Source organism: Pristiophorus japonicus, chromosome 10 (assembly GCF_044704955.1).
Source record: "Pristiophorus japonicus isolate sPriJap1 chromosome 10, sPriJap1.hap1, whole genome shotgun sequence".
NCBI lineage: Eukaryota > Metazoa > Chordata > Chondrichthyes > Pristiophoridae > Pristiophorus > Pristiophorus japonicus.
The window spans coordinates 104,121,486-104,147,364 of NC_091986.1; the positions used below are offsets into that span (position 1 = coordinate 104,121,486).

Below are 25,879 nucleotides of genomic sequence, written 5' to 3' on the forward strand. Positions count from 1 at the left end.
CTTTCTGGATAGATAGAATTTAGGTGGGCTGAATGGCCTTCCTCATCCATAACTACCTTGTGATCTTGTTTAATCTTTCTTTCACTATTCATTTTACAAGTTGAATCCAAGTAAATAAAATGGGAGCTGATTGGATGAAAACTGGCTCCAAGTCTGCTTTTTCAGCAAAGCGAGTGACGTATGTCTAAAGACTGACATGCCGGTCCTGGGTCAGTTTCTAATACACTTCAAAGCATGATACAGAGGAGCACCATTGCAGAATACATTATTTTATCTGGGGTGCTGGCAGCCAACAACATAACAGGCTCCAGTTACACTGAAATATTAATGTGCAGTCCAGGAAACAAACAAGAAAATAGCATAAGTTCAATAACTTTATTGGGGCAACATAGGAATACACTTGCTTTAGAGAACATATTGGGTAAATTTACCAAGACTCCGCTCCCAGTGTGGCACGAATCAGTGTAAAATGGGGACATCCAATTTACTAGTCAAAAAATTAAACTTCTCCCATCGAGTCAGACTCAGCATAAAGAGCAGAGCCTCAGAGGGGGGAAATTCGATAGCGCTGTGTTTGGGGCTCTAACTTTTATATATTTGATCATTTAGAGCCCGGCAAGATGGGCTGAAAAATTGTGGGAAATTGGCCACTTTCCCCTCAGAAATGCAGTGAGGTGGTATCTGAGGCAATAATGACCTCAGTGGGACGCTGCAGGGGCGCTATTACTGGGGCTGCACCCAATTTCAGCTGACTTTCATTCAGTAATAATCAGCCTGCTGTTCAATCCAATTCTTAAAGGGGATGTTCAGGCACCACCTATTCATTCTCATAATTTCTGGAGTTGACTGAGAGCTGCAAGGAAGGTCTGTGATGGCTGCTCCAAGACCTCATGGAGGGGCCACTCGCTTCAATGTTCTGGCAGTGGAGGCATTGGTGGGGGCAGTGGAGAAAAGGAGGGATGCACTGTTCCCTCCATCTGGAAGAAAGCCGCAGGTTTTTAGGGCCATGTGGGCAGAGGTGGCCGCGGAGATGTCGGCCAGCACCGTGGTGGGTAGAAGCCCAACATGGAGCCGCAACAAATTCAACGACCTGTCAGGTGGTAAAGGTGAGTACATGTTTCCACAACTGTTACATTCCAGCCTCTGAGCCTCTGTCTGTGCACACTCTGCAAACCAGCACTTAACCCAGCAGGAAACCACCAACCATATGTGCCTACACAGTCACAGCTTCATTTTACGCCTTGCCTACATTCACAGCTATTTAACCACGGCAGGCATATCTTCCACATACATAACTGGACTCTTACTCACACAGGTTCCATTCTTTTGCAGGCCAAATGGCACACAACAGGATGGAGCAGCAGCGAACTGGAGGGCGGGTGGGAGCTGAACTGCGCCAGCTTTCTGACCTGGAGGAGGGAGTGATGCGACTCATTGGCTCACAGGTGGTGGGCGCCATGGCCAGCGGAGACATCGAGCCTGCTGGGGGCAACACTGGTATCTTCTCATCCCACTTCCCCGTTAAACTAGGTGTGATCAATTTTGCATCTCCTCATTCTGTCTGCCTTCCTTGCTCCATTCCTGCCCTCCCCTTAACGCGACTCTTGTGCCACTTATGCTTTCAGATTATCAGCCAGCAGATGAGCAGCCTGTCCCTGAGCCCCCCCAACCCGGTCACGAGGGAGAAGAGGGGGATGAGGATGAGGAAGAGGAGGAGCCAAGCACTGCATCGCTGCTTCTCTCACCCACAAGCACCAGCTCAGATACTGGCACTACATGGCTATTAGAGGTTAGCTTAGGGTAGGAGTCTGGGTGATGCAGCAGGGCCTAACGGGCTGAGCACGTTCAAGGAGAAAGGGAAGCTCGGGAACCATCCCTAGCCTGTTGGAAGTGATAAGGAGCATGGAGGAGTCCGCCTCCCGCATGGTACACAGCTCTGCAACTTCAAGGAGACCATCCTTGGCAGTATGCAAATGATGGTGGACTCCCAGACAGACCGTGCGGATCCAGACCTCATGACACATGTCATGAGTATTTTGGCAGCTGCCATTGCGGCACAGATGGAAGCAACACAGCATCTTGGTGCTGCAATAGAGTCAATGGTTAGTCGCATGCATGCTGAGGCTGCTCTCATGCAGTCTCAGCTGCATGCCATACAAGCTCTGACTGCTGCCATCGTCGCCGGGTCCACCACAGTTGACCGGGGATCATATGGTATCGCAACAGCCCAGCAATCAGTGCTCCAGCAGATTGGAGGGGATGCTGGGGTGCAGCCCTGGACGAGTGGCAGTGGGTCAGAGGAGCAGGAACCTGCTGTCCTCTTGGACACGCCACTGAAGGAGATTCAAAGCAAGTTAGAACAGCATTACAGTCCTGAGCCTCTGGAAATTGCTGAAAGGTGTCGTTTTGTAACACGAGATCAGTTAAATGACGAGAGTATGAGTGAGTACATTGTAACTTTAAAATAGTTATCCATTCATTGTCATTTCGGAAATTTTCAGGACCGAGCATTGCATGACGGCTTCGTTTGTGGAATGAAAAATGAAGCAAACAGAAGAAAGTAGTTGACAACCCCGAACTTGACTTTTGCTTTAGCTTGTCAGGCAGCTATGTTGATGGATATGGCCGACCAGTACTCCCGAGAAGTTCGCGCCATTTCCAGTCATCAGCCAACCGAGGGGAATTGCCTGCAGGTTAGAAGTAAAAGGCAGATGGGCCCCAAGGCCTCAGCAACTGTCCAAGGTAACAGCGCATTGAAGTCGTGTTATCGGTGTCTGGGACAACACATTGTTCAAAGTTGTCCATATGTGAAGGCAGAGTGTTTCTGTTATGTATGGAGAAAGAGTCAGACTGAACACTGAGCTCAAAATAAAGTGTGACCTTAGTCTTTTATTGCAGGTCTCCAGAGTGCCTCTCCAACCTGTGAGACCGCCTTAAATATCTGTGCTCCCAAGGGATTATGGGATCCCTTCGGACTCCAGGGGATGAGCACTCTGGTGGCTGTACTGAGTAAATACACGTTCACATATATTAAAACACTCCCCCTCCAAAGTCAATATGTAACTATTTACAATATGAGTCGATCTGGGTCCCTTCTTGCTCTGGTTGATCGTCTCGGTGTGAAAGCTGGTGTTGTTGAATCATTTGTTGGGCCCTCGCTGGGCTGCTGTGCAGTTGGCCTTGCTGGGCTGCCTGGTGTGTTGGGTCCTGCTGGGCTGCTGTGGATGATGGGCTCTGCTTCGTGGTCAACCGTGGTGTCGGTTGCCACTGGTGTGTATGTTGGGGGATCAAAAAAGGTTGGGTCCAAGGTGGGTTGCTTAGGATAGTCCGTAAATCTGAGTTTGATTTGGTCCAAGTGTTTCCGGTAAATTAGTCCATTTGAAAGTTTGACCTGAAACACCCTGCTCCCCTCTTTGGCCACGACAGTGACGGGAAGCCACTTGGAATCTTGTCCATAATTCAATACAAATACAGGATCATTGATTTCAATCTCACGTGACACATTTGCACTATCATGGTATGTACTTTGTTGAAGCCGCCTGCTCTCTACCTATTCATGTAGATCAGGGCGAACTAACAAGAGCCTTGTCATAAGTGCTCTTTTCATAAGTTCAGCAGGTGGGATCCCAGTGAGTGAGTGGGGTCTCGTGCGGTAGCGAAGCAGGACTCGGGATAGGCAAGTCTGCAGTGAGCCTTCAGTTACCCTCTTCAAGCCTTGCTTGATGCTTTGCACTGCTCTCTCTGCCTGACCATTGGACGCTGGTTTAAACGGGGCAGATGTGACATGTTTGATCCCGTTACGGGTCATGAATTCTTTGAACGCAGCACTGGTAAAACATGGCGATTGTCGCTCACCAGGACATCGGGTAAGCCGTGAGTGGCAAATATGGCCCGCAGGCTTTCAGTAGTGGCAGCGGACGTGCTAGCCGACATTATCTCACATTCAATCCACTTGGAATACGCGTCTACAACCATAAGGAACATTTTACCCAAGAACGGGCCTGCATAGTCGATGTGTACCCTAGACCATGGTTTGGAGGGCCAAGACTATAAACTTAGCGGCGCCTCCCTGGGTACATTGCTTAACTGCGAGTATGTATTACATCTGTGAACGCAGGACTCTAAGTCTGCATCGATACCGGGCCACCACACGTGGGATCTGGCTATCGCTTTCATCATTCCGATGCCTGGGAGGGTGCTGTGGAGGTCATTGATGAAAATGTCTCTGCCCTTCTTGGGGACCACTACTCGATTGCCCCACAGAAGGCAGTCTGCTTGTATAGACATTTCATCTTTGCGCCGCTGGAACGGCTTTATCTCTTCCTGCATTTCCGCTGGGACAGCGGACCAGCTCCCGTGAAGTGCACAGCTTTTGACTAGAGATAATAAGGGGTCCTGGCTTGTCCAGGTTTTGATCTGCCGGGCAGTGATGGGTGATTGCTCACTCTCAAATGGTTCCATAACCATGGCTAGATTTGCGAGCTGTGCCATTTCCACCCCCATGGTGGGTAATGGCAGCCTACTACTGAGAGCATCGGCGCAGTTTTCTGTGCCTGGCCTGTGGCGGATGGCATGGTTGTATGCGGACAACGTGAGCACCCATCTCTGGAGGCAGGCCGATGCGTTGCCTTTACTCTCGGAAAACAGGGATATAAGTGGCTTATGGTCAGTTTCCAATTCAAATTTTAGTCCAAACAGGTATTGATGCATTTTCTTTACCCCATAGACACACACTAACGCTTCTTTCTCAATAATGCTGTAGGCTCTCTCAGACTTAGACAGACTCCTGGATGCATAGGCAACCGGTTGCAGTTTCCCAGAATCATTAGCTTGTTGCAATACACACCCGACACCATATGACACGCATCACATGCTACTACCAAACGATTACATGGATCATACAACACAAGCAATTTGTTTGGGCATAACAATTTTTCGCTTTTACAAAGGCAATTTCTTGGCTTTTGCCCCAAACCCATTCGTCCCCATTCCATAGTAAAACATGCAGTGGTTCTAACAGTGTGCTAAGACCCGGTAAGAAGTTACCAAAGTAGTTCAGGAGTCCCAGAAACGACCGCAGCTCCGTCACGTTCTGTGGCCTCGGTGCGTTCTCGATTGCCTCCGTCTTCGCATTGGTGGGCCTGATGCCATCTGCCGCAATCCTCCTTCCCAAGAACTCCACTTCAGGCGCCAGGAAAATGCACTTCAAGCGTTTTAACCTGAGCCCCACGTGGTTGAGTCGACTAAGAACCTCCTCCAGGTGCTGCAGATGCTCGACTGTGTTCCGACCTGTGACCAAGATGTCATCCTGGAAGACCACGATGTACGGGACTGACTTCAGTAAGCTTTCCATATTTCTCTGGAATACTGCCGCCGTTGTTCGGATTCCAAATGGGCATCTGTTATAAATAAAAAGACCTTTGTGCGTGTTGATGCAAGTGAGGGCCTTCAATGATTCCTCCAGTTCCTGCGTCATGTAGGCTGAAGTCAGATTCAGCTTCATGAACATCTTTCCTCCCGCCAGCATTGCAAAGAGGCCATCGGCCTTTGGTAGTGGGTATTGGTCCTGCAGGGAGAAACGATTGATAGTTACTTTGTAATCACCACAGATTCTGACTGTGCCATCTCCCTTGAGGACTGGGACAATAGGACTGGCGCACTCGCTGAACTCGATCAGTGAAATGATGCCCTCTCGTTGCAGCCGGTCTAGCTCAACCTCTACCCTTTCTCTCATCATGTACGGTACTGCTCTCGCCTTGTGATAGATGGGTCGTGCCCCCAGAATTAGATGGATCTGCACTTTTGCTCCTTGGAATTTCCAGATGCCTGGTTCAAACAGCGAAGGAAATTTGTTTAAGACCTGGGCACACGAATTGTCGTCAGCGGGTGATAGCGCTCGGACGTCGTCCCAGTTCCAGCGTATCTTTCCCAGCCAGCTCCTGCCGAGCAGCATGGGACCAGCGCCCGGTACCACCCAGAGTGGTAGCTTGTGCACCGTTCCATCATAGGAGACCTTTATAGTAGCACTGCCGATTACAGGAATCAGTTCTTTTGTGTAAGTTCTTAGTTTTGTGCGAACTGGAGTTAAGACTGGCCTTGAGGCCTTGTTGCACAACAATCTTTCGAAAGTCTTTTTGCCCATGATGGACTGGCTCACGCCCGTGTCCAGTTCCATTAACACCGGGAGTCCATTTAATTCAGCATTCAGCATTTTCGGGGGACAATTCGTGGTGAATGTGTGCACCACATTTACCTCTGCCTCCTTGGTCTGAGGGTCTGGTTCGTCATGATCCTCCATGAATCTGTCCTCCTCTGCAACATGATGTCTTGCAGGTTTAACAGGATTTGTAGCTCACCTGCACACTCGTTGGAGGTGTCCCATTGTTCCACAGCCCTTGCAAATGTACCCTTTGAATCGGCATGAATGGAAACGGTGATCATCCCCACAGTGCCAACAAGGTGTTAATGGCCTTGCATTCATCACCCTTGATGGTAGACTCAGACATCTGTGGACGTGCAGCTGCAGGTATGTGTGACCTTCCCTGTACGTTACGATTTGAAAACAACATCACTTTGTTTACAGTACTTGTAGCAGCATTTGTGTGCAGAGAGATTTGCTTCGTATTATCACTGGTGGCAATGAACACCTGGGCTATCGCTACAGCCTTACTCAAGGTGGGGTCTCTACAGTCGAAAGTTTGTGAAGTATCACTTCATGGCCAATGCCAAGTACGAAAAAGTCTCTGAGCATGTGTTCCAAATGTCCTTCAAATTCGCAATGTCCTGCAAGGCGTCTTAGCTCGGCGACATAACTCACCACTTCCTGGCCTTCAGACCTTTTGCAGGTGTAGAACCGGTACCTCGCCATCAGAACGCTTTCCTTCGAGTTCAAATGCTTTTGAACCAGTGTGCACAAATCGTCGTATGATTTCTCCGTGGGTTTCGCTGGAGTGAGCAGATTCTTCATGAAGCCATACGTTGGTGCCCCACAGACGGTGAGGAGGATCGCCCTTTGTTTGGCAGCACTCTCTTCCCCATCTAGCTCATTGGCCACAAAGTATTGGTCGAGTCGCTCCACAAAAGTTTCCCAATCATCTCCCTCCCAGAATTTCTCTAGGATGCCCACTGTTCTCTACATCTTTGGGTTCGCTATCTGTATCTCGTCGCCAGTTGTTATGTATGGAGAAAGAGTCAGACTGAACACTGTGAGCTCAAAATAAAGTGTGACCTTAGTTTTTTATTGCAGGTCTCCAGAGTGCTTCTCCAACCTGTGAGGCCTCCTTAAATACCTGTGCTCCCAAGGGATTATGGGATCCCTTGAGACTCCAGGGGATAAGCCCTTTGGTAAAGTAAATACAAGTTCACATATATAACAGTTTCTACTACAAGAAAACTGGGCATCTTGCAAAGGCATGCTGACTGAAGAGTAAATCGATGTTGAATACAACAGAATGAGGAGGTTCTGGAGATACATGTCATCAGGAGCATGAGGGTATCTAACAGCGATTTGCAAAGTAATATCATCCAAATAGACATTGCAGGAACCAGGATATCCTTGGAAATCGACACTGCTGCATCCGTAAGCATAGCACCGGAATCGTTATATCTCGACAAGTTGAGTGATTTTCTGCTGGAGAAGTCGAAGATAGAGCTGCAAGACTACTCAGGAGAGCAAACCCCTGTGGTAGGACGTATCACCGTACTGGTGAAATACAAGAATCAGTTTCAGAACTTGCCTATCATAGTAGTGGCAGGAGACAAGCCTGCCTTAATAGGTAGAAATTGGTTTGGATCACTGAAGCTGGATTGGACTGAGATTTTGGGGCCGAAATTGCCCACCGCTGGAAACGGGGTGCAGCTCTTGAGTTTCTGTTGTTTTTGCCAGAGCAGTGGATGCAGTGACCTCTTAAGCAAAATTCTTTTTTTTTCAACGGACTGGAAGTCGGTCATAATGGAGGCGAATGTGCGGCGGTAAGTGGACGTTCAGAGTCTAGAGGGGCGGAATTTGGGGGCGGGTGTAGTGTCCACCGCTGTCAGTCATTAGCATAGCGTTGATGATATCACCATGGTGCCGCGTCACCACAGCTCTCCCCTTCACTTAAAGGGGAGAGCCTGCATGATTCTTTAAGTTCGGTCCACTGAGCCACCAGGGAGAGTTTTGGCTGGGCCAGCAGCCCGGCACCCTAAAGGGGGTACCAGGCTGCCTGTTGGTGGCTCGGCCAAATCTGTGGGCATAATTATTGGCACAACATGGCAGTCGGCCAACAAAAAACATGGCAGCAGTGGCAGTAGGTCCTCCCCTTTAATGGCAGCTGAACTGCCACTTTAAAAGGACTCCAAGCACAGTGCATCTGCAGAAAAAGCTGCCGCTGGCACCGAGCAGCAGGAGCAAGATTTTTTCAGCGGAATTTGGCCATCAGGTGGGAACATCACTGCTGCGCGCTCTGATGATGCATTTAGGACAGATCAGCAGCAGCAGAGCGGTAGTGAGGGAAGCGAATCACTGCCAGGATACCACAGGAGTGGAATTTTCAAAATGGCAGCCATTATACGAAAATCGGCGGCCATTGCACTCTGCAGCGAGGCCGCTAATTTCCAGAAGAGGCAATTTTGCCCCCTTTTCGTGTTGAAACACGATTTGCAGCGAAGGATGATGTCATCAGGCAATATACAAAGGTGTTCCATGAAACAGTCCGATCCAAGGCTTCAAGATAAGCATCATGGTACAGAAGGACGCTAGACCAGTTTAGTGCAAGCCACGTCCTGTACCATACGCACTCAAGGAGAAAGTTGAGTAAGAACTCAAATGCCTCGAAACTGAGAACATTATCTCTCAGATAGATCTAGATAACTGGACTGCAGACATTGTTGTTATACCTAAGTCAGATGGTAATGCTGATGCTATGTCTAGGTTGTCAACCCCATCACAAGTTACACCCAATCGAGAAGAAGTGTTCTATTTTTCATACAATGATGACCTGCCAGTCATAGCTGAAGAGATTGGTAGAGCAACCAAACGTGACCCAGTTATGACAAAGGTGCAAGATTACATAACAAATGGCTGGCCAAACCAGGTATCAGAGAAAGATATTCATCCATACTTCGTTCGTAGGAATGAATTATCAGTGGATAAAGATTGTATCATGTGGGGTGCAAGAGTAGTTATCCCAAATAAGTTCAGGTCCAAATTGTTAGGAGATCTTCATGACCAGCACCTGGGAATGTGATTGACCAAGAGTTTTGCATGCAGTTACTTATGGTGGCCAGGTCTAGATAAAGATATAGATTACATCGTGAGTCAGTGTACGACATGTCAATCGGTAAGCAAGAAACCACCACCAGTACCATTACAGCCATGGAAATGGCCTCCTAGGGTGTGGCAAAGGTTACATGCAAATTTTGCTGAGCTAGAAGGACTACAATTGTTCATTGTGATTGATAGCCATTCGAAGTGGGTAGAAGTGTTTCCGATGCGGAAAATAACAAGTAGTAAAACAGTAGACAATTTGCGAAGATTTTTTTCTTCATATGGCCTCCTAGAAGAAATTGTGACTAATAATGGGCCGCAATTTTATTCAGAAGAATTTGCACAGTCCATGAGCAGAAATGGTGTGAAACATACCCAAGTTCCACCGTACCACCCCGCTTCAAATAAGAACATAATAGGAGCAGGAGTAGGCCATACAGCCCCTCGAGCCTGCTCCGCAATTTAATACGATCATGGCTGATCCAATCATGGACTCAGGTCTACTTCCCTGCCCGCTCCCCATAACCCCTTATTCCCTTATCGTTAAAAAAACTGTCTATTTCTGTCTTAAATTTATTCAATATTACAGCTTCCACAGCTCTCTGAGGCAGCGAATTCCACAGATTCACAACCCACTCAGTTTTATATGGACGGTCCCTTATTCTAAGATCATGCCCTCTAGTTCTAGTCTCCCCTGTCAATGGAAACATCCTCTCTGCATCCACCTTGTCAAGCCCCCTTATAATCTTATGCATTCCAATAAGTATAGGCCCAACCGACTCAACCTTTCCTCATAAGTCAACCCCCTCATCCCCGGAATCAACCTCGTGAACCTTCTCTGAACTGCCTCCAAAGCAAGTATATCCTTTCGTAAATATGGAAACCAAAACTGCACGCAGTATTCTAGGTGTGGCCTCACCAATTCGTTATATAGCTGTAGCAAGACTTCCCTGCTTTTATACTCCATCCCCTTTGTAATAAAGGCCAAGATTCCATTGGCCTTCCTGATCACTTGCTGTACCTGCATACTATCCTTTTGTGTTTCATGCACAAGTACCCCCAGGTCCCACTGTACTGCAGCACTTTGCAATCTTTCTCCATTTAAATAATAACTTGCTCTTTGATTTTTTTCTGCCAAAGTGCATGACCTCATACTCCATCTGCATAATTTTTGCCCACTCACTTAGCCTGTCTATGTCCTTTTGCAGATTTTTTGTGTCCTCCTCACACATTGCTTTTCCTCCTATCTTTGCATCGTCAGCAAACCTGGCTACGTTATACTCGGTTCCTTCTTCCAAGTCGTTAATATAGATTGTAAATAGTTGGGATCCCAGCAGATCCCTGCGGCACCCCACTAGTTACTGATTGTGAACCTGAGAATGAACCATTTATCCCGACTCTCTGTTTTCTGTTAGTTAGCCAATCCTCTATCCATGCTAATATATTACCCCCAACCCCGTGAACTTTTATCAGTAACCTTTTATGTGGCACCTTGTCAAATGCCTTCTGGAAGTCCAAATACACCACAACAACTGGTTCCCCTTTATCCACCCTGTTCGTTACATTCTCAAGGAATTCCAGCAACTTTGTCAAACATGACTTCCCCTTCATAAATCCATGCTGACTCTGCCTGAGCAAATTTTGCTTTTCCAAATGTCTTGCTACTGCTTCTTTAATAATTGACTCCAACTTTTTCCCAACCACAGATGTTAGACTAACTGGTCTTTAGTTTCCTGCTTTTTATCTGCCTCTTTTTTTAAATAGGGGTGTTACATTTGCAGTTTTCTAATCTGCTGGGTCCTCCCCAGAATCCAGGGAATTTTGGTAAATTATAACCAATGCATCCACAATCCCTGCCGTTACTTCTCTTAAGACAGCAGAGTGCACATTACAAATTGTAAACTGTGCTCTCATCAAACAAATATTCGATTCAAATCCAAAGAAACAACAGTTGATGTTGGACCACAAATTGCCAAATTTTCCAATTACTTATCGTAATACTCCTTACACAACTACTGGTAGAACACCAGCAGAGTTGTTTCTCAAACGACAGCCACGAAGCAGATTCTTGTTGTTAAAGCCAAACCTGGCACAGTCAGTAGAAGAGAAACAGTTACGACAAAAAGAGAATCATGATAGAAGTATAGTAAGAGAGAGAAGTGTGAAATTGAATCAGAAGGTTAGAATGAAGAACTTTAGTCTGAGTCCGAGTCAGGCAAACAGTCTGACGTTCAAGAGAATCCAAATGTAGAGCAAGGGTTGCCCTTGGAGAAAAACTCTCAGGATCAGCCTGGAATGAATCTAGGTTCGATATCAAGTTTGGGAAGTTCTGTATGAAAGCGAAGGTATCCTCTTCAAAACAGAAAACCAGTGGTTAGGTTTGATTTGTAAATATGGAAAAATACATTGATATTTTTTGGTGTGTATAACCATGCAAGTTATGTATGATTATGATTTTGTTTTGTTATGATTACTTCTTCATTAGGAAGGGAGAATACCCATCGGAGAGTAAGGCCTCCTGTTGCCAGCCCTGTGGCGCCTTCTTTTTCTGGCAATATGTTGATGTGTTTCTCCCTGTGCTGCTGCATATGGTTGTCTGTGCCTGCCCTTTTGACTGTCCCTTTCCCTCTCCCTTTGCCTGTCCTTTTCCTCTACTTTTTCCTCTCCCTGTCCTTCTCCCTCTCCCTGTGGCATGCTCCATAGACTTCTCCATGGGCCTCTCCCTGTGGTGCTCCCTCTGTTTGTCGTAGCCTTTCTCTCTCCCTCTCTCGATGTCTTTCCCTCTGTAATTGGCAGCATCTTTTCTTCAACGAAGCATCCTCGGACAGTAAAGTTGGAGCAGGCTGTCGAGTGCCAGCACAGCCCCCATGAAGCGACAGAAATGGTTGAACATCGAAAGTGCCTTGAGTGATACAGGGGAAAAGGTCGGAGGCAGAAGAATCTTTGAGCTAAAAATTGCTGCTATCGGTCCACCAGCCAACTGTTGGAAAGCAGAAAGAAGCAATGGCCGACAAAAAATACTTTGCAAGATGGCGCATTTAAATAGCGCTGGCGCATCCGGTTCCCGACTGCAACTCGACAGCTTAAGGCGCCAAGTTAGGTTGCGCAGGGCAATTTAACTTCTGGGGCGGTAAGGGAGTGATGCGCACAGCAATGACTTTATCATTGCCACGCGCTCCCGGCAGGAGCAGAGCTCCTCCACAAAACCCCCACCCATTTCCGCGGGGTGGATGGCGATATTTGCGCTGTGCCCGAGTAAATTCTAATTTGATCCCTGTTAGCGCCTCCTAACGGCCATCAATAAAAGGGGCAATCTCGGCCCTAGAAAATCTACTCCATGGATCACAGCAGGTAAACTGTATCGACCCATTAATTTACAATTTACAAACAGATCCAAGTTCCTGATGGTGGCACTGATGCATTTGTAAAAGTTAATCATCACCAATGACGCTGGCAGTTATTTAAACTATGGTGTCCAACTGCATCAGTAATTTATGGAGCAATTTTAAAAGATGTATTCTGCGCCTAGAGTTACTTTTGAATACTTATCAGCAGTTGGCTATAAAGTGACATTGGTGTAGGTGTGGAAACATGTCTCCATCAGGGAGAGTGCACTGTGGAGCAAAACTTTAAAGGAAATGGGAAGGCATGGAAAATAACTTACAAAAATCATTAATTATGGACACAAACGGGGTAAAATTGGTCTTTGGCCATAGCATTAAATAGGCGATAGTGAATTGGCAGCCCGTTTTTAAACCTCGCCCATTTTTCAATTGAAGATCCATTTCAGCGCCAAAATGCACATGGTGACAGTAGTTCAGTCTAATACAATGTCAGTTTTAGCAAGGCATTGATGGTCAAATGGGGTATTAAAGCAGGGGCTAAAGAGTGAAAACTATTATTTCCCACACCCTAATTCTGCAGGCTGTTCAGTGCTTTTGTCCAATACAACAATTTGGAGTTAGCTGGTCTCATCAATGATACCTCTCAGAGAAGAAGTCTACATAGCTCAATTGAATTTACCTAATGTGATGGCATAAAATTACTTATTAAGTTCAATGAACAGACAATTCAGTATTGACCATCACACAGATGCAAGTTAGGTGAGTGGGCAAATGCATGGCAGATGCAGTATAATGTGGATAAATGTGAGGTTATCCACTTTGGGGGCAAAAACACGAAGGCAGAATATTATCTGAATGGTGGCAGATTAGGAAAAGGGGAAATGCAACGAGGCCTGGATGTCATAGTGCATCAGTCATTGAAAGTTGGCATGCAGGTACAGCAGGCGGTGAAGAAGGCAAATGGCATGTTGGCCTTCATAGCGAGGGGATTTGAGTATAGGAGCAGGGAGGTCTTACTGCAGTTGTACTGGGCCTTGGTGAGGCCTCACCTGGAATATTGTGTTCAGTTTTGGTCTTGTTGTAGGCATTAGGCACCTGCTGAATATATCTAAACTCATATAAGTTTAAAACGGCCACATATAAAATGGCTGCCCAAGCATGACGGGAACCCCGTTAGTCAAGTAATGAACTGGGACTGACCGAGCAATGACCCTGTGAGGCCCACTACCAGGAATGCCTTGGATACAATGAACCAGTGATTTCACACAGCCGAAGTCCAAGGAAGAGAGATAAGTGGAGAATCTGCCTCACATAACGAGGTCATTAATCAGCCCGAGCTGACAAAACCCGAACATGCAGTTCCTGAGGTATCAGGGAAATTCTATTGGGTTAAAGAAACCTATATGTAATCTATAATCGTTATGATTGGATTGTGTCCAGCCGAAGTGGGCTGAGTAACTGTAAAGAACTATATGTAACTTGAATCATAAAATAATTGTTGTTTCCCACACACAGGACTAACAAGCTAATCAGCCAAGCCTCAGGACTAAATGTTCTGGTAGAAGTAAGGATAATACGACTCTGTAACAGGAGTAAGATAAGGGAGGCCCAGGCCATGTTACAAGACACATTGAGTCATTCCTAGCAACACACCTCTTAGCAACACATTTCTTGGCAACACATGAGCCACTTTACGTTTAGAGACTAACGCTATCTATTGGTCTAATGTAACTGTGGTAAACTGTTGTATGAAACTGTAGTAAACTGTTGTAAAACATATAAAGATCCATGAAACCCTTTGTTCTGCGGAGAGAAGCCTGGATCCAGTCCTGTGACTTCCTCCCCGCTGGCATCAATAAAGGCCGCACTGGCATTGGAACCGACTCTGAGTGTTGAGTGATTCTTCTGATAAACACTAACACTAACAGTCTCCTAATCTGAGGAAAGACGTTCTTGCTATTGAGGGAGTGCAGCGAAGGTTCACCAGACTGATTCCATTGATGGCTGGACTGATATATGAGGAGAGACTGGATCAACTGGGCCTTTATACACTGCAGTTGAGAAGGATGAGAGGGGATCTCATAGAAACGTATAAGATTCTGACGGGACTGGACAGGTTAGATGCGGATAGAATGTTCCCGATGTTGGGGAAGTCCAGAACCAGAGGACACAGTCTTAGGATAAGGGGTAGGACATTTAGGACTGAGATGAGGAAAAACTTCTTCACTCAGAGAGTTGTTAACCTATGGAATTCCCTGCCGCAGAGAGTTGTTGATGACAGTCCATTGGATATATTCAAGAGGGAGTTAGATATGACCCTTACGGCTAAAGGGATCAAGGGGTATGGAGAGAAAGCAGGAAAGGGGTACTGAGGGAATGATCAGCCATGATCTTATTGAATGGCGGTGCAGGCTCGAAGGGCCGAATGGCCTATTCTGCACCTATTTTCTATATTTCTATGTTTCTATGACATAGGTCACATGCTACTCTGTGTAGATGAACCAACAGCATCCTCTCCACCAATTCTCTTCCCTCCTCTACTCCAGACAGTAATTTATGGTTTTGTGGGTGATGGCAGCCCCCCAGGAGCATTTTTCATGTGTTAGCCGAAACCAGGAGTATCAGCGTACCATTTTGTGGTGTGGGGTGGGGGGAATAGAGTTCACAGCCATGCCATACGGTAGCTTCACCTGCACTATTCAGCAGGGGTCACTGGATAGCCATCACATGCATGTTTATTTTGCCATTACACTTACCCAGGGACACCAAGGTCAACTGAAGCATTCCAACTGCTGCTCTAACTGAGAGCAGCTAACTCAACAATATCAAGGAATCAACCAAGGGCCTTCGTGCCTAAAAGGCTCAGTATGACACCAGTGAGCTATTGGGCGGGGGGGGGGGGGGGAAGCAGGCAGCGGGGAGGGGAGCCCACCTTTTAAAAAAGATGTTTTCTCTTGTATCACCAGCTCTTTCCAGTCAATGGAATATTTGCCAGCAGTACAGAAGGCTGATGAATTCCACTTTGTGCACATGCCTGAATGTATATAGAGAGCTTTACTGCCACCATTCTCTGGCAGCATAGTTAGGGGCTCCCTGCTGCACAAATAAGGCTAGTACTGCATCAGTACACATCAGCACAAACACTGACAATACTCAATGAATGGGCTGGACGGTTTCCTTCTGTGATGTAAATTTCTATGATCCCTATGAACACATCTTCAAAATGGAACCACTTAAAGTTTAGATTTTCACTGATCATACATTATTGAATGGGGCATGGCAATGCCCTAATATAGTGTTCAAAGACAACAATAATATTCCCATGACATCCACGCACCATGCATTTTATTTGATTCTTGAAATTCTTCATCCTCCAGGTCAACGCTAGAAGTATTTTGAATAAATGTCTCCAAATTCTTTGAGAGATACCAGCTAAGATTCTCATCAAAAACTGTATACAGCAGGTAAAACTCCTGGTCAATGCCTTTCTACAAAAAAAAAGTAGACATCTCATTTTTTGGAAGTGTACTTTCAAGCTGAAATTTCTGGAAACCTGTAAACTACCAACATTACATGTTTGGTATTTCTCCAAATAAGAAACACAAATTAATTACAGTATAATGTGCTACTATAAAGGTGATCAAAGACATGGCATTAGGTGGACTGATTTACAAGCAAAGCCAGTGCAGGTACTAAGTCTATTTAATTACTACAGAGAAGCAAATGGCCATGTTCAGATCTACTGATGAATAATTCAAATTTATTTGCAACAAGCGGAAACCTTACCTGTGGAGGTAAAGAAGAGAAAATGCCAATTCAAAAACAGGTTCAATATAAGACTACATTTCATGGAGGTGGACTTGTATGGTTCAATTAATATAAAAGAGAAAGAGATACTTCTTGGAAGTATGAACTATAACACTAAAAACAAAGAGCTATCAAAACCCTTGGGCAATTAAGAACAAGATTTTACAAGATCCCCCCTTCCTGGAAGAATGCAGGGGCTGTAGAAAAATAGTTCATGGTCTGTGTCTGGATTCAGTAACACACAATAAAAAAAATGATGTGATGGAAACACAATGCAACATGCCCTACCCTAAACTTCCCATCGCTAAATGAAAAAAGAGATTACTTGGTCATATAAAAGCAATTACCAATAATTATAATTTTCTAGGGCATGGCTTTTTAAGGGCTGGAATTAGCAATGGCTTACCGCCTGGTTTCTGGGCGATATTGGCCATTGTGGGCGGTACCTGAGTTACATCGGCGGTTTCGAGGTACCGCTGGGGAGCGGACTGTTGGTGTGCACTGTCCTGAGATTGCCCTGGCGCGATATTTGGGTCAGCGGTAACCCGTAGCTGAGTTTTTTTCTTAAACACCCATGAGGATCAGCGAAGCTGGGTGGCAGGTGAGTAGCTCGTCAAGAAAAAGGTTAGTGATTGTTTTTTTACTAATTATTTAAAAAATCTGTTGTGGTTATTTAGTTTAAAAGTGGTTTGGGAATTTTTTTTTTAAGATGCTGTTTATTGAAAAATTGTTTTTATTGTTTTTCTGCCCAACCCACAGCCTCGGGGTAAATTTTTATTGATTTTTTTAATTTATTGCCCATTTTGCTTAGGAACTGCCCAATTGACCTTCAATTGCACGTTTTCACCCAGATGGGGGTGCAAGGCCCATGTTTTTCGCTAAGTGGATTTTTTTATTTTTTGGGGGGGAAGTTTTCACCAGCGATAATCTTCCCAGTCTTTGCGGTCTTTTGGGCGGCAATCGGGCGCTAGCGGGCTGATAGGAAATTCTAGCCCCATATTCTTTGAGCAATGTTAATGTTTTTAAAATAAACTAAAAATGCATATACACAAGAATTAATCACAGCAACTTTTGTAATTTCCACAATATGCTATAGTGCTCACTGACCACTATATTTAAAGTAAATTAATTGTTCATTGTTCTATTAATGTGAAAACATTATTAGCCCATCCAAAACCAATAATACATTTATTTTACATCTCCTTCAAGTTGTCTAAAGGCCAATGAGCAGGGACAGAATCCAGTTCCACTATGCTGATGTGACACTTCATTCAGAATCTAATCTTGTGGAGAACACTTCACACATGGGTTTTGCCAATGCTGGTTGACACATCTTTGTTAATTGATTATATGCATAGAGATTTACAGTGTTTTGTTTGTTCTAAGTTAAATCATTTTGTTAAATATTATTTAAAGGATAGTATTTGATTCTACGGCCCCAATACTTGCGTGGAGATGGGGAGGGTGCAGGGGAGGCTGAAAACAGAAGAACTCAGCAAATTCATTTTTTGGACCCGTTTCCCCCTTGTGTCAGCAGACTGTGGGTTCAAGCCCCACTCCAGAGACTTGAGCAGAGGGTGGTGAAAGTGTGGAACAGAGTGCCTAGGCAGGCAGATGGGGATGGGATAATCGGAAGTAGATGATTGAGGAGTATTCGTTTTTGGGACTAGCCAAATGGACTACATAGTCTGTTCCAGTCCTATACTTTTCTAGTTCCTTCAGTGCATCTTAATTCTTCTGGGTGTACTTCTTACAGTTACTGAAGTTTTCTATCATATATCTGTTATATCTTGGGTCTGTTTTCACCAATATATTTATGTAGACATTAACCCATTTAAAATATTCTGTTTAACTTTTGCCTAAAAATAGCACAGAGATAAATGTAGAACAAACAGATTAAATGTTTCTATGTAAACCTTGGTTATTGGAAAATATATAGTGTCTTAGAAGGTGAAAGAAAAAAGATGTAACAATAAACATAATGAAAAGTAATAAATATTTTGAATTAAAAGGGCTAAAGTAGAATTATAATGCATTATACCTGTGAACCATCTTGATTTAATGTATTCTGTCTGCAAACAATCAGTGGTCCAACAAGTCCAGAATTGGTGTCTTCAACTGGATTGGTGGCAGAGTAGTATATCCAAGTCAGGCAGGGTGGATCACTCATTGTAGGTCCAACATGTTCTGGCACAGTCCATTTGTACATGAAGGATGTACCAGGCTCTACGTGAGAACCATTTTTCTCAAAACCTTAAAATTCCAATTGAAACGGTATCAAAAATATGGCCTTTTACAGAACTGTTTTAAAATGTTTCTTTACAGCCTGAATCAGTGACTTTCTTATAAAGTCATTGGTAATGATTTATATGGCTACTAGCACATGCTCATAAGAGGCAGTCTTTAAAAAAAACATGTGCTGCATACTGCTGCGATTCCTCTTCACCATTATAACCTATTCTCTGTGCTTACACAAGCGAATGAGACTTTGGCCTAGAAATTCAATGACGTAGCACCCGTTTTACAGGGCTAGATAAAAACTCACACAAAGGCTCATAAAAACCTAAATGCCTTTAAAAAGCCGAATACACACCCCTAAAATCTGTGTGCCTCTTAAAGGCCTTCCCACCTGCAGGTTCAGCTCAGGCCTCCATCGTGAGAGATTTTCATGGATGTGCTGAAAATTCAACACTCCCTTGGGGCAGAAAATGGCACGACACCCTTCACTGTCCCCCTTATCTTAGGTCAATGAAGCTCCTGCCAGCTTTGAGTGTGACCTTCAGATGCCTGTCCCAGGCCTGCCTGCAGGATAGAATGGAGCCTAAAACTAGCAGGAATCTAGTGGAACTGATTACTGTTGGATTTCCTGACCTCTATCATTCCGAACGCTCCAAATTGGGTACTAAGGTGACCAAAATCGGCCCAATCAATTTGAGCAGGCAAATGTGCAGTCTCGATTTCAACATGGGATGTAGGGAGAAGAAAGTGGTTAGATCCCAATTATTCCAATGAATAATTCTGTAAACTTTATTCTAGTATGCAGTATTTTTAAATAAAGTGTGATTTATAAAAATGGGAACTCACAAACAGAAAGTGAGGCAATAACTCACCATCAACATAGTTTGTTCCATCATATTCCTTGGTAAAATACACTCCATGAGGCTGAATACTGTAGGTCTGGTTTCCATTATTCATAAATGTAACAAAAATGGTGTCTCCAACTTCAGCTTTGATGACTGGGCCTTATAAAATCATTAATAAAAATAATGTAATTTTGTTTGCTTTCAAGTCACAAACAAATTTTTAAAAAGCAAATCATATTTACCAAGTATTCCTAGATGTTCCTCCGCTTGTAATCGACTTTTTCTAGTGCTAAAGGTTTCATCAATATATTCAACATATCGAACTTTCCAGTATTCTCCTCCTATTCTATCAGTACTTTTCTTAAAGAAAATCTCAGAATCACTGTAAGGAATTAAAAGTACACATTACATTAAGTAACAAGAGTCTGGAGAGTAAATTTTACTTCATACAACAATATAAATGGTATTTTTGCAATGATGTAAGTTCTTGTCAAGATGTACAAATCGATCTTTCACCCGACCTTCACTTTGGCCTTGATATTAAACCCCATGGGAGAGAATCGGGATGGGGGGTGGTAAATAGTTAAATACAGGGAATGTATTCCCAACACAACATGCACGCATCTACCCCCTGCCGTCCCCTCTACCCCCGCAGCGATCTGCCCAAACACAAACCCCAAAATTTTCCCTCTCCCTCCTCTCTGGTCGCCAGAACATCAGGATTTCCCATCCGTCAGCTAGCCAGCTTCTCAATCTGGCTGACTGCCATGCAGGAAACAAAGTAAAGATATTTGGTAGGACCTCCAGTTTCCCGTATTTCCAGGTTTCCCTACCGCTGACAGCAATGCTATTAACATATTGAAGAGGATAAATCTTGATCCAAAATGGTAACATATATAGATGCTGTAGCTGCAGGCAAGTTATTCAATTTGAGATTGTGGACTAGAACTAGAATTGTTGGTTAAATTGGTCCACAGCCATTTTCAGGCACAAACTGGGTGGCACATGCCGGTAGATGCATTGGTGGCCATTTTCCAACATTCCATCGACTCTGGTTCAGTTCCTTTGGAGTGGAGGGTAGTTAATGTAACCCCACTTTTTAAAAAAGGAGGGAGAGAGAAAACACAGAATTACAGACCGGTTAGCCTGACACCCGGTGATGGGGAAAATGTTGGAATCAATTATTAAAGATGTAATAGCAGCGCATCTGGAAAGCAGTGACAGGATCGGTCCAAGTCAGCATGGATTTATGAAAGGGAAATCATGCTTGACAAATCTTCTAGAGTTTTTTGAGGATGTAACTAGTAGAGTGGATAAGGGAGAAGCAGTGGATGTGGTGTATTTGGACTTTCAAAAGGCTTTTGACAAGGTCCCACACAAGAAATTAGTGTGCAAAATTAAGGCACATGGTATTGGGGGTAATGTATTGACGTGGATAGAGAACTGGTTGGCAGACAGAAAGCAAAGAGTGGGAATAAACGGGTCCTTTTCAGAATGGCAGGCAGTGACTAGTGGGGTGCCACAGGGTTCAGTGCTGGGAGCCCAGCTATTTACAATATACATAAATGATTTAAATGAAGGAATTGAAAGTAATATCTCCAAGTTTGCAGATGACACTAAGCTGGATGTCAGTGCGAGCTGCAAGGAGGATGCTAAGAGTCTGCAGAGGGACTTGGACAGGTTAGGTGAATGGGCAAATGCATGGCAGATGCAGTATAATGTAGATAAATGTGAGGTTATCCACTTTGGTGGCAAAAACAGGAAGGCAAATTATCTGAATGGTGACAGATTAGTAAAAGGGGAGGTGCAAAGAGACCTGGGTGTGATGGTACATCAGTCATTGAAGGTAGGCATGCAGGTACAGCAGGCAGTAAAGAAAGCAAATGACATGCTGGCCTTCATAGCGAGGGGATTTGAGTATAGGAGCAGGGAGGTCTTACTGCAGCTGTGCAGAGCCTTGGTGAGACCACACCTTGAGTATTGTGTGCAGTTTTGGTCTCCTAATCTGTGGAAAGACGTGCTTGCTATTGAGGGACTGCAGTGAAGGTTCACCACACTGAGTCCTGGGATGGCAGGATTGACATATGAGGAAACACTGGATCGGCTAGGCTTATACTCACTGGAATTTAGAAGAATGAGAGGGGATCTCATAGAAACTTATAAAATTCTGATGGGACTGGACAGGTTAGATGCAGGTAGAATGTTCCTGATGGTGGGGAAGTCCAGAACCAGGGGTCACAGTCTACAGATAAGGGGTAAGCCATAGAGGACCGAGATGAGGAGAAACCTTTTCACCCAGAGAGTTGTAAACCTGTGGAATTCTCTGCCACAGAAAGTTGTTGAGTCCAGTTCATTGGATATATTCAAAAGGGAGTTAGATGTGGCCCTTACGGCTAAAGGGATCAGAGGGTATGGAGAGGAGGCAGGGTTGGGGTACTGAGGTTGCATGATCATATTGAATGGCGGTGCAGGCTCGAAGGGCTGAATGGCTTGATCCTGCACCTATTTTCTATGTTTCTATGCCAGAAAAGGTCGGTCCTAAGACCACCCAAAATTGGGCCATGGGCCTCATCTTAATAATTCAGGTATGCCCTCCAGAGGCAGATCTGGTTCCATCTAATTTCGGGCCTCCTGCCTTGCCAATAGCAGCCCTAATGTAAGTCCTGGGAGAAGAGTAGAACAGTAGGGGGCCAAGTGCAGGCCAGCAGCAGCCCACAGTAGAGCTAAGCAACTTTTTTTTTATTCGTTCATGGGATATGGGCATTGCTGGCAACACCAGCATTTATTGTCCATCCCTAATTGCCCTTGAGAAGATGGTGGTGAGCCGCCTTCTTGAACCGTTGCAGTCCGTGTGGTGAAGATACTCCCACAGTGCTGTTACAGAGGGAGTTCCAGGATTTTGAGCCAGTGACGATGCAGGAATGGCGGTATATTTCCAAGTCAGGATGGTGTGTGACTTGGAAGGGAACTTGCAGGTGATGGTGTTACCATGCGCCTGTTACCCTTGTCCTTCTAGGTAGTAGAGGTCGTGGAATTTGGGAGGTGCTGTCAAAGAAGCCATGGCGAATTGTTGCAGTGCAACTTATAGATGGTACACACTGCAGCCACGGTGTGCTGGTGGTGGAGGGAGTGAATGTTTAAAGTGGTGGATGCGGTGCCAATCAAGCAGGCTGCTTTGTCCTGAATGATGTTGTGCGTCTTGAGTGTTGTTGGAGCTGATGTCATCCAGGCAATAGGAAACATAGAAACATAGAAAATAGGTGCAGGAGTAGGCCATTCGGCCCTTCGAGCCTGCACCGCCATTCAATGAGTTCATGGCTGAACATGTAACTTCAGTACCCCATTCCTGCTTTCTCACCATACTCCTTGATCCCCCTAGTAGTAAAGACTACAACTAACTCCTTCTTGAATATATTTAATGAATTGGCCTCAACAACTTTCTGTGGTAGAGAATTCCACAGGTTCACCACTCTCTGGGTGAAGAAGTTTCTCCTCATCTCGGTCCTAAATGGCTTACCCCTTACCCTTAGACTGTGACCCTTGGTTCTGGACTTCCCCAACATTGGGAACATTCTTCCTGCATCTAACCTGTCTAAACCCGTCAGAATTTTAAACGTTTCTATGAGATCCCCTCTCATTCTTCTGAACTCCAGTGAATACAAGCCCAGTTGATCCAGTCTTTCTTGATATGTCAGTCCCGCCATCCCAGGAATCAGTCTGGTGAACCTTCGCTGCACTCCTCAATAGCAAGAATGTCCTTCCTCAAGTTAGGAGACCAAAACTGTACACAATACTCCAGGTGTGGCCTCACCAAGGCCCTGTACAACTGTAGCAACACCTCCCTGCCCCTGTACTCAAATCCCCTCGCTATGAAGGCCAACGTGCCATTTGCTTTCTTAACCGCCTGCTGTACCTGCATGCCAGCCTTCAATGACTGATGTACCATGACACCCAGGTCTCGTTGCACCTCCCCTTTTCCTAATCTGTCACCATTCAGATAATAGTCTGTCTCTCTGTTTTTACCACCAAAGTGGATAAACTCACATTTATCCACATTATACTTCATCTGCCATGCATTTGCCCACTCACCTAACCTATCCAAGTCACTCTGCAACCTCATAGCATCCGCCTCGCAACTCACACTGCCACCCAATTTAATGTCACCTGCAAATTTGGAGATACTACATTTAATCTCCTCATCTGAATCATTAATGTACAATGTAAACAGTTGGGGCCCCAGCACAGAATCTTGCGATAGGAGAGTATTCCATCACATTCCTGACTTGTGCCTTTTAGATGGTGGAAAGGCTTTGGGGAGTCAGCAGGTGAGACACTTGCCGAAGAATACCCAGCCTTTGGGGTCAAGTTTCGGCTTGAGTAGCTCCTATTTTTTTGGAGCAACTGGTTTAGAATGGAGTATCTTAGAAATTGCAATTCTCTGCCTTTAGTTTGCTCCAGTTCTAGTGAGTTTGAACAGTTTCATTTTAGAACAGATTTTTTTTTCAAAAGGTGGCATGTCCGGCCACTTACGCCTGTTTTGCAAGTTTAGGCAGCAAAAACATATTCCAAACTAACTTAGAATGGAGTAAATGTAGATTTTTGTACGCTCAGAAAAACCTTGCCTACACTTAGAAAATCAGGCGTAGGTTACAAATCAGGCATAGGGAATGGGGAGGGGCGGGGGTAGGGTGGTTTCCAAACATTAAACACTTCACTTTTACAAATAAAGAGCCATCATCAATAATAAATAATAAATAAATCAATAAATAAACCAATAAATCAATCCAAATAAATTAAAAAATAAAAAATAAAAAAAATCACTCAATAAATAAAAAAATATTTCTACTCACCTACTGCAGTACCAGTGAGAAGGGGAGAGGGAGAAGAGGAGAGGTGGAGAAGAAGGGGGGGTGAAGAGAAGATGATGGGGGGGAAGAGAAGATGATGGGGGGGAAAGAGAAGATGATGGGGGGGGAAGAGAAGATGATGGGGGGGGAAAGAGAGAAGACGACGAAGGAGCCCTGCATGCAGCCGATGCCGGGCTGCCGCTGCCGCCGATTCTTCGGGCGGGGCCCACCCCAGCGAGAGGCCGGGCAGGCCCCGCCACCTAGGTAAGCTGTGCAGGCCACTCGGCCGGGGATTGGGCCAACGTCCCTTCGGCCTGGGATAGGGTCGTCGCCCCGGAGACAGGACATCAGCAGCTATTGTGCACGCGTGCAGCTGCCGGCATCGTTTTCGGCGCAGGGCTGTAGCTCCGCCCCCAGCAGCTCCTGCTGCGCCGCGCCGAGGTGGAAATGGACCTACAGATATCTGAGAATCGCAAGGTAAGTATTCGGCACAATTTTTGTTCTATAAATTAGGCGGGCCTCGCCGACGTGCGCTGTTCTAGCGGGCGGCAGAAACTTGACCCCTATGAGAGGAGAGGAATAGAGAACATTTTTGCTCTTCCAACTCCACATTAAGGGAAGTACTTTTTTTAAACTTACATTTTTGGTTACGCTTCAGGGCAAATTAATTTTAGGAATGGGTGCTAAATTAACATATTCAAGGGACCTAATGCAGGTTTAAGGCAGCCACCAGGGATGCTTCTCTCACAACTAAACCAATATGCTGATCGATGTGTTTCCAAGGCTGTTTGAGCATGATAGATTAGCCCTCTAAATTGAACCTCTGCGTCCCTGTTTCCTACCTGAAAACCAGGCAGAACAAGGTGCAATTTCACCCTGTGGTTTTCATACTGGGGATTGCATGGTTATTAGTGAACCTATAGTTCTGATAATGGTGTAATTGTAATCGACCCTGCCCAGCGGGAAAAGTACAGGATTGAATCAGCCACCCGTTTTACACCCCGCTCGATTTTACTCTGCATTGAAGTCAGTGGACAGTAAAATCGAGCAGGATGTTGAATGGATGGCTGATCCCGTCCCATCAGTTCCCACCAGATGGGTCAGGTTACAATTACCCTCCATATTTCTATTGCGAATACTATTTAAATATGGCGCAGTCTTTTGGATGTTTTAGGATAGGGAACCATGGGATTGGGTCAATATTTACAGAGGTCCTCCATACAGGAAGTATTGGAACTAAAACTACAGGATATAAATATAAAATTACAAAGCAAGACTTTCAATTAGGATTTACCCTCAAAATTACCCCCTTCTCCAGAGCACATAGGATTACATTGGATTACATAGGATATATGGCACAGAAACAGGCCATTCCGCCCAACCAGTCCATGCTGACATTAATGCTCCACTCGAGCCTCCTCTCATCTTTCCTCATCTAAAGATATCAGCATAACCCTCTATCCTCTTCTCCCTCATATGCTTGTCCAGCCTCCCCTTAAATGTATCTATACTATTCGCTTCAATTACTCCCTGTAGTAACAAGTTCCACAT

At 45.0% G+C, this 25,879-nt stretch overlaps 1 protein-coding gene across 2 annotated transcripts in view; it reads right to left on the minus strand.

Annotated features, from left to right (window-relative positions):
- Positions 1 to 25,879, minus strand: part of hephl1a (hephaestin-like 1a) — a 146,878-nt gene that overhangs the window by 41,924 nt on the left and 79,075 nt on the right. For both annotated transcript variants that reach the window (XM_070891980.1, XM_070891981.1), the window contains exons 7-10: positions 19,724 to 19,863; positions 19,509 to 19,640; positions 18,440 to 18,651; positions 15,929 to 16,079 (exon numbers count right to left, since the gene is read on the minus strand). In XM_070891980.1, the coding sequence (XP_070748081.1) occupies positions 15,929 to 16,079; positions 18,440 to 18,651; positions 19,509 to 19,640; positions 19,724 to 19,863 (635 nt within the window). The remainder of the gene's footprint in view (positions 1 to 15,928; positions 16,080 to 18,439; positions 18,652 to 19,508; positions 19,641 to 19,723; positions 19,864 to 25,879) is intronic.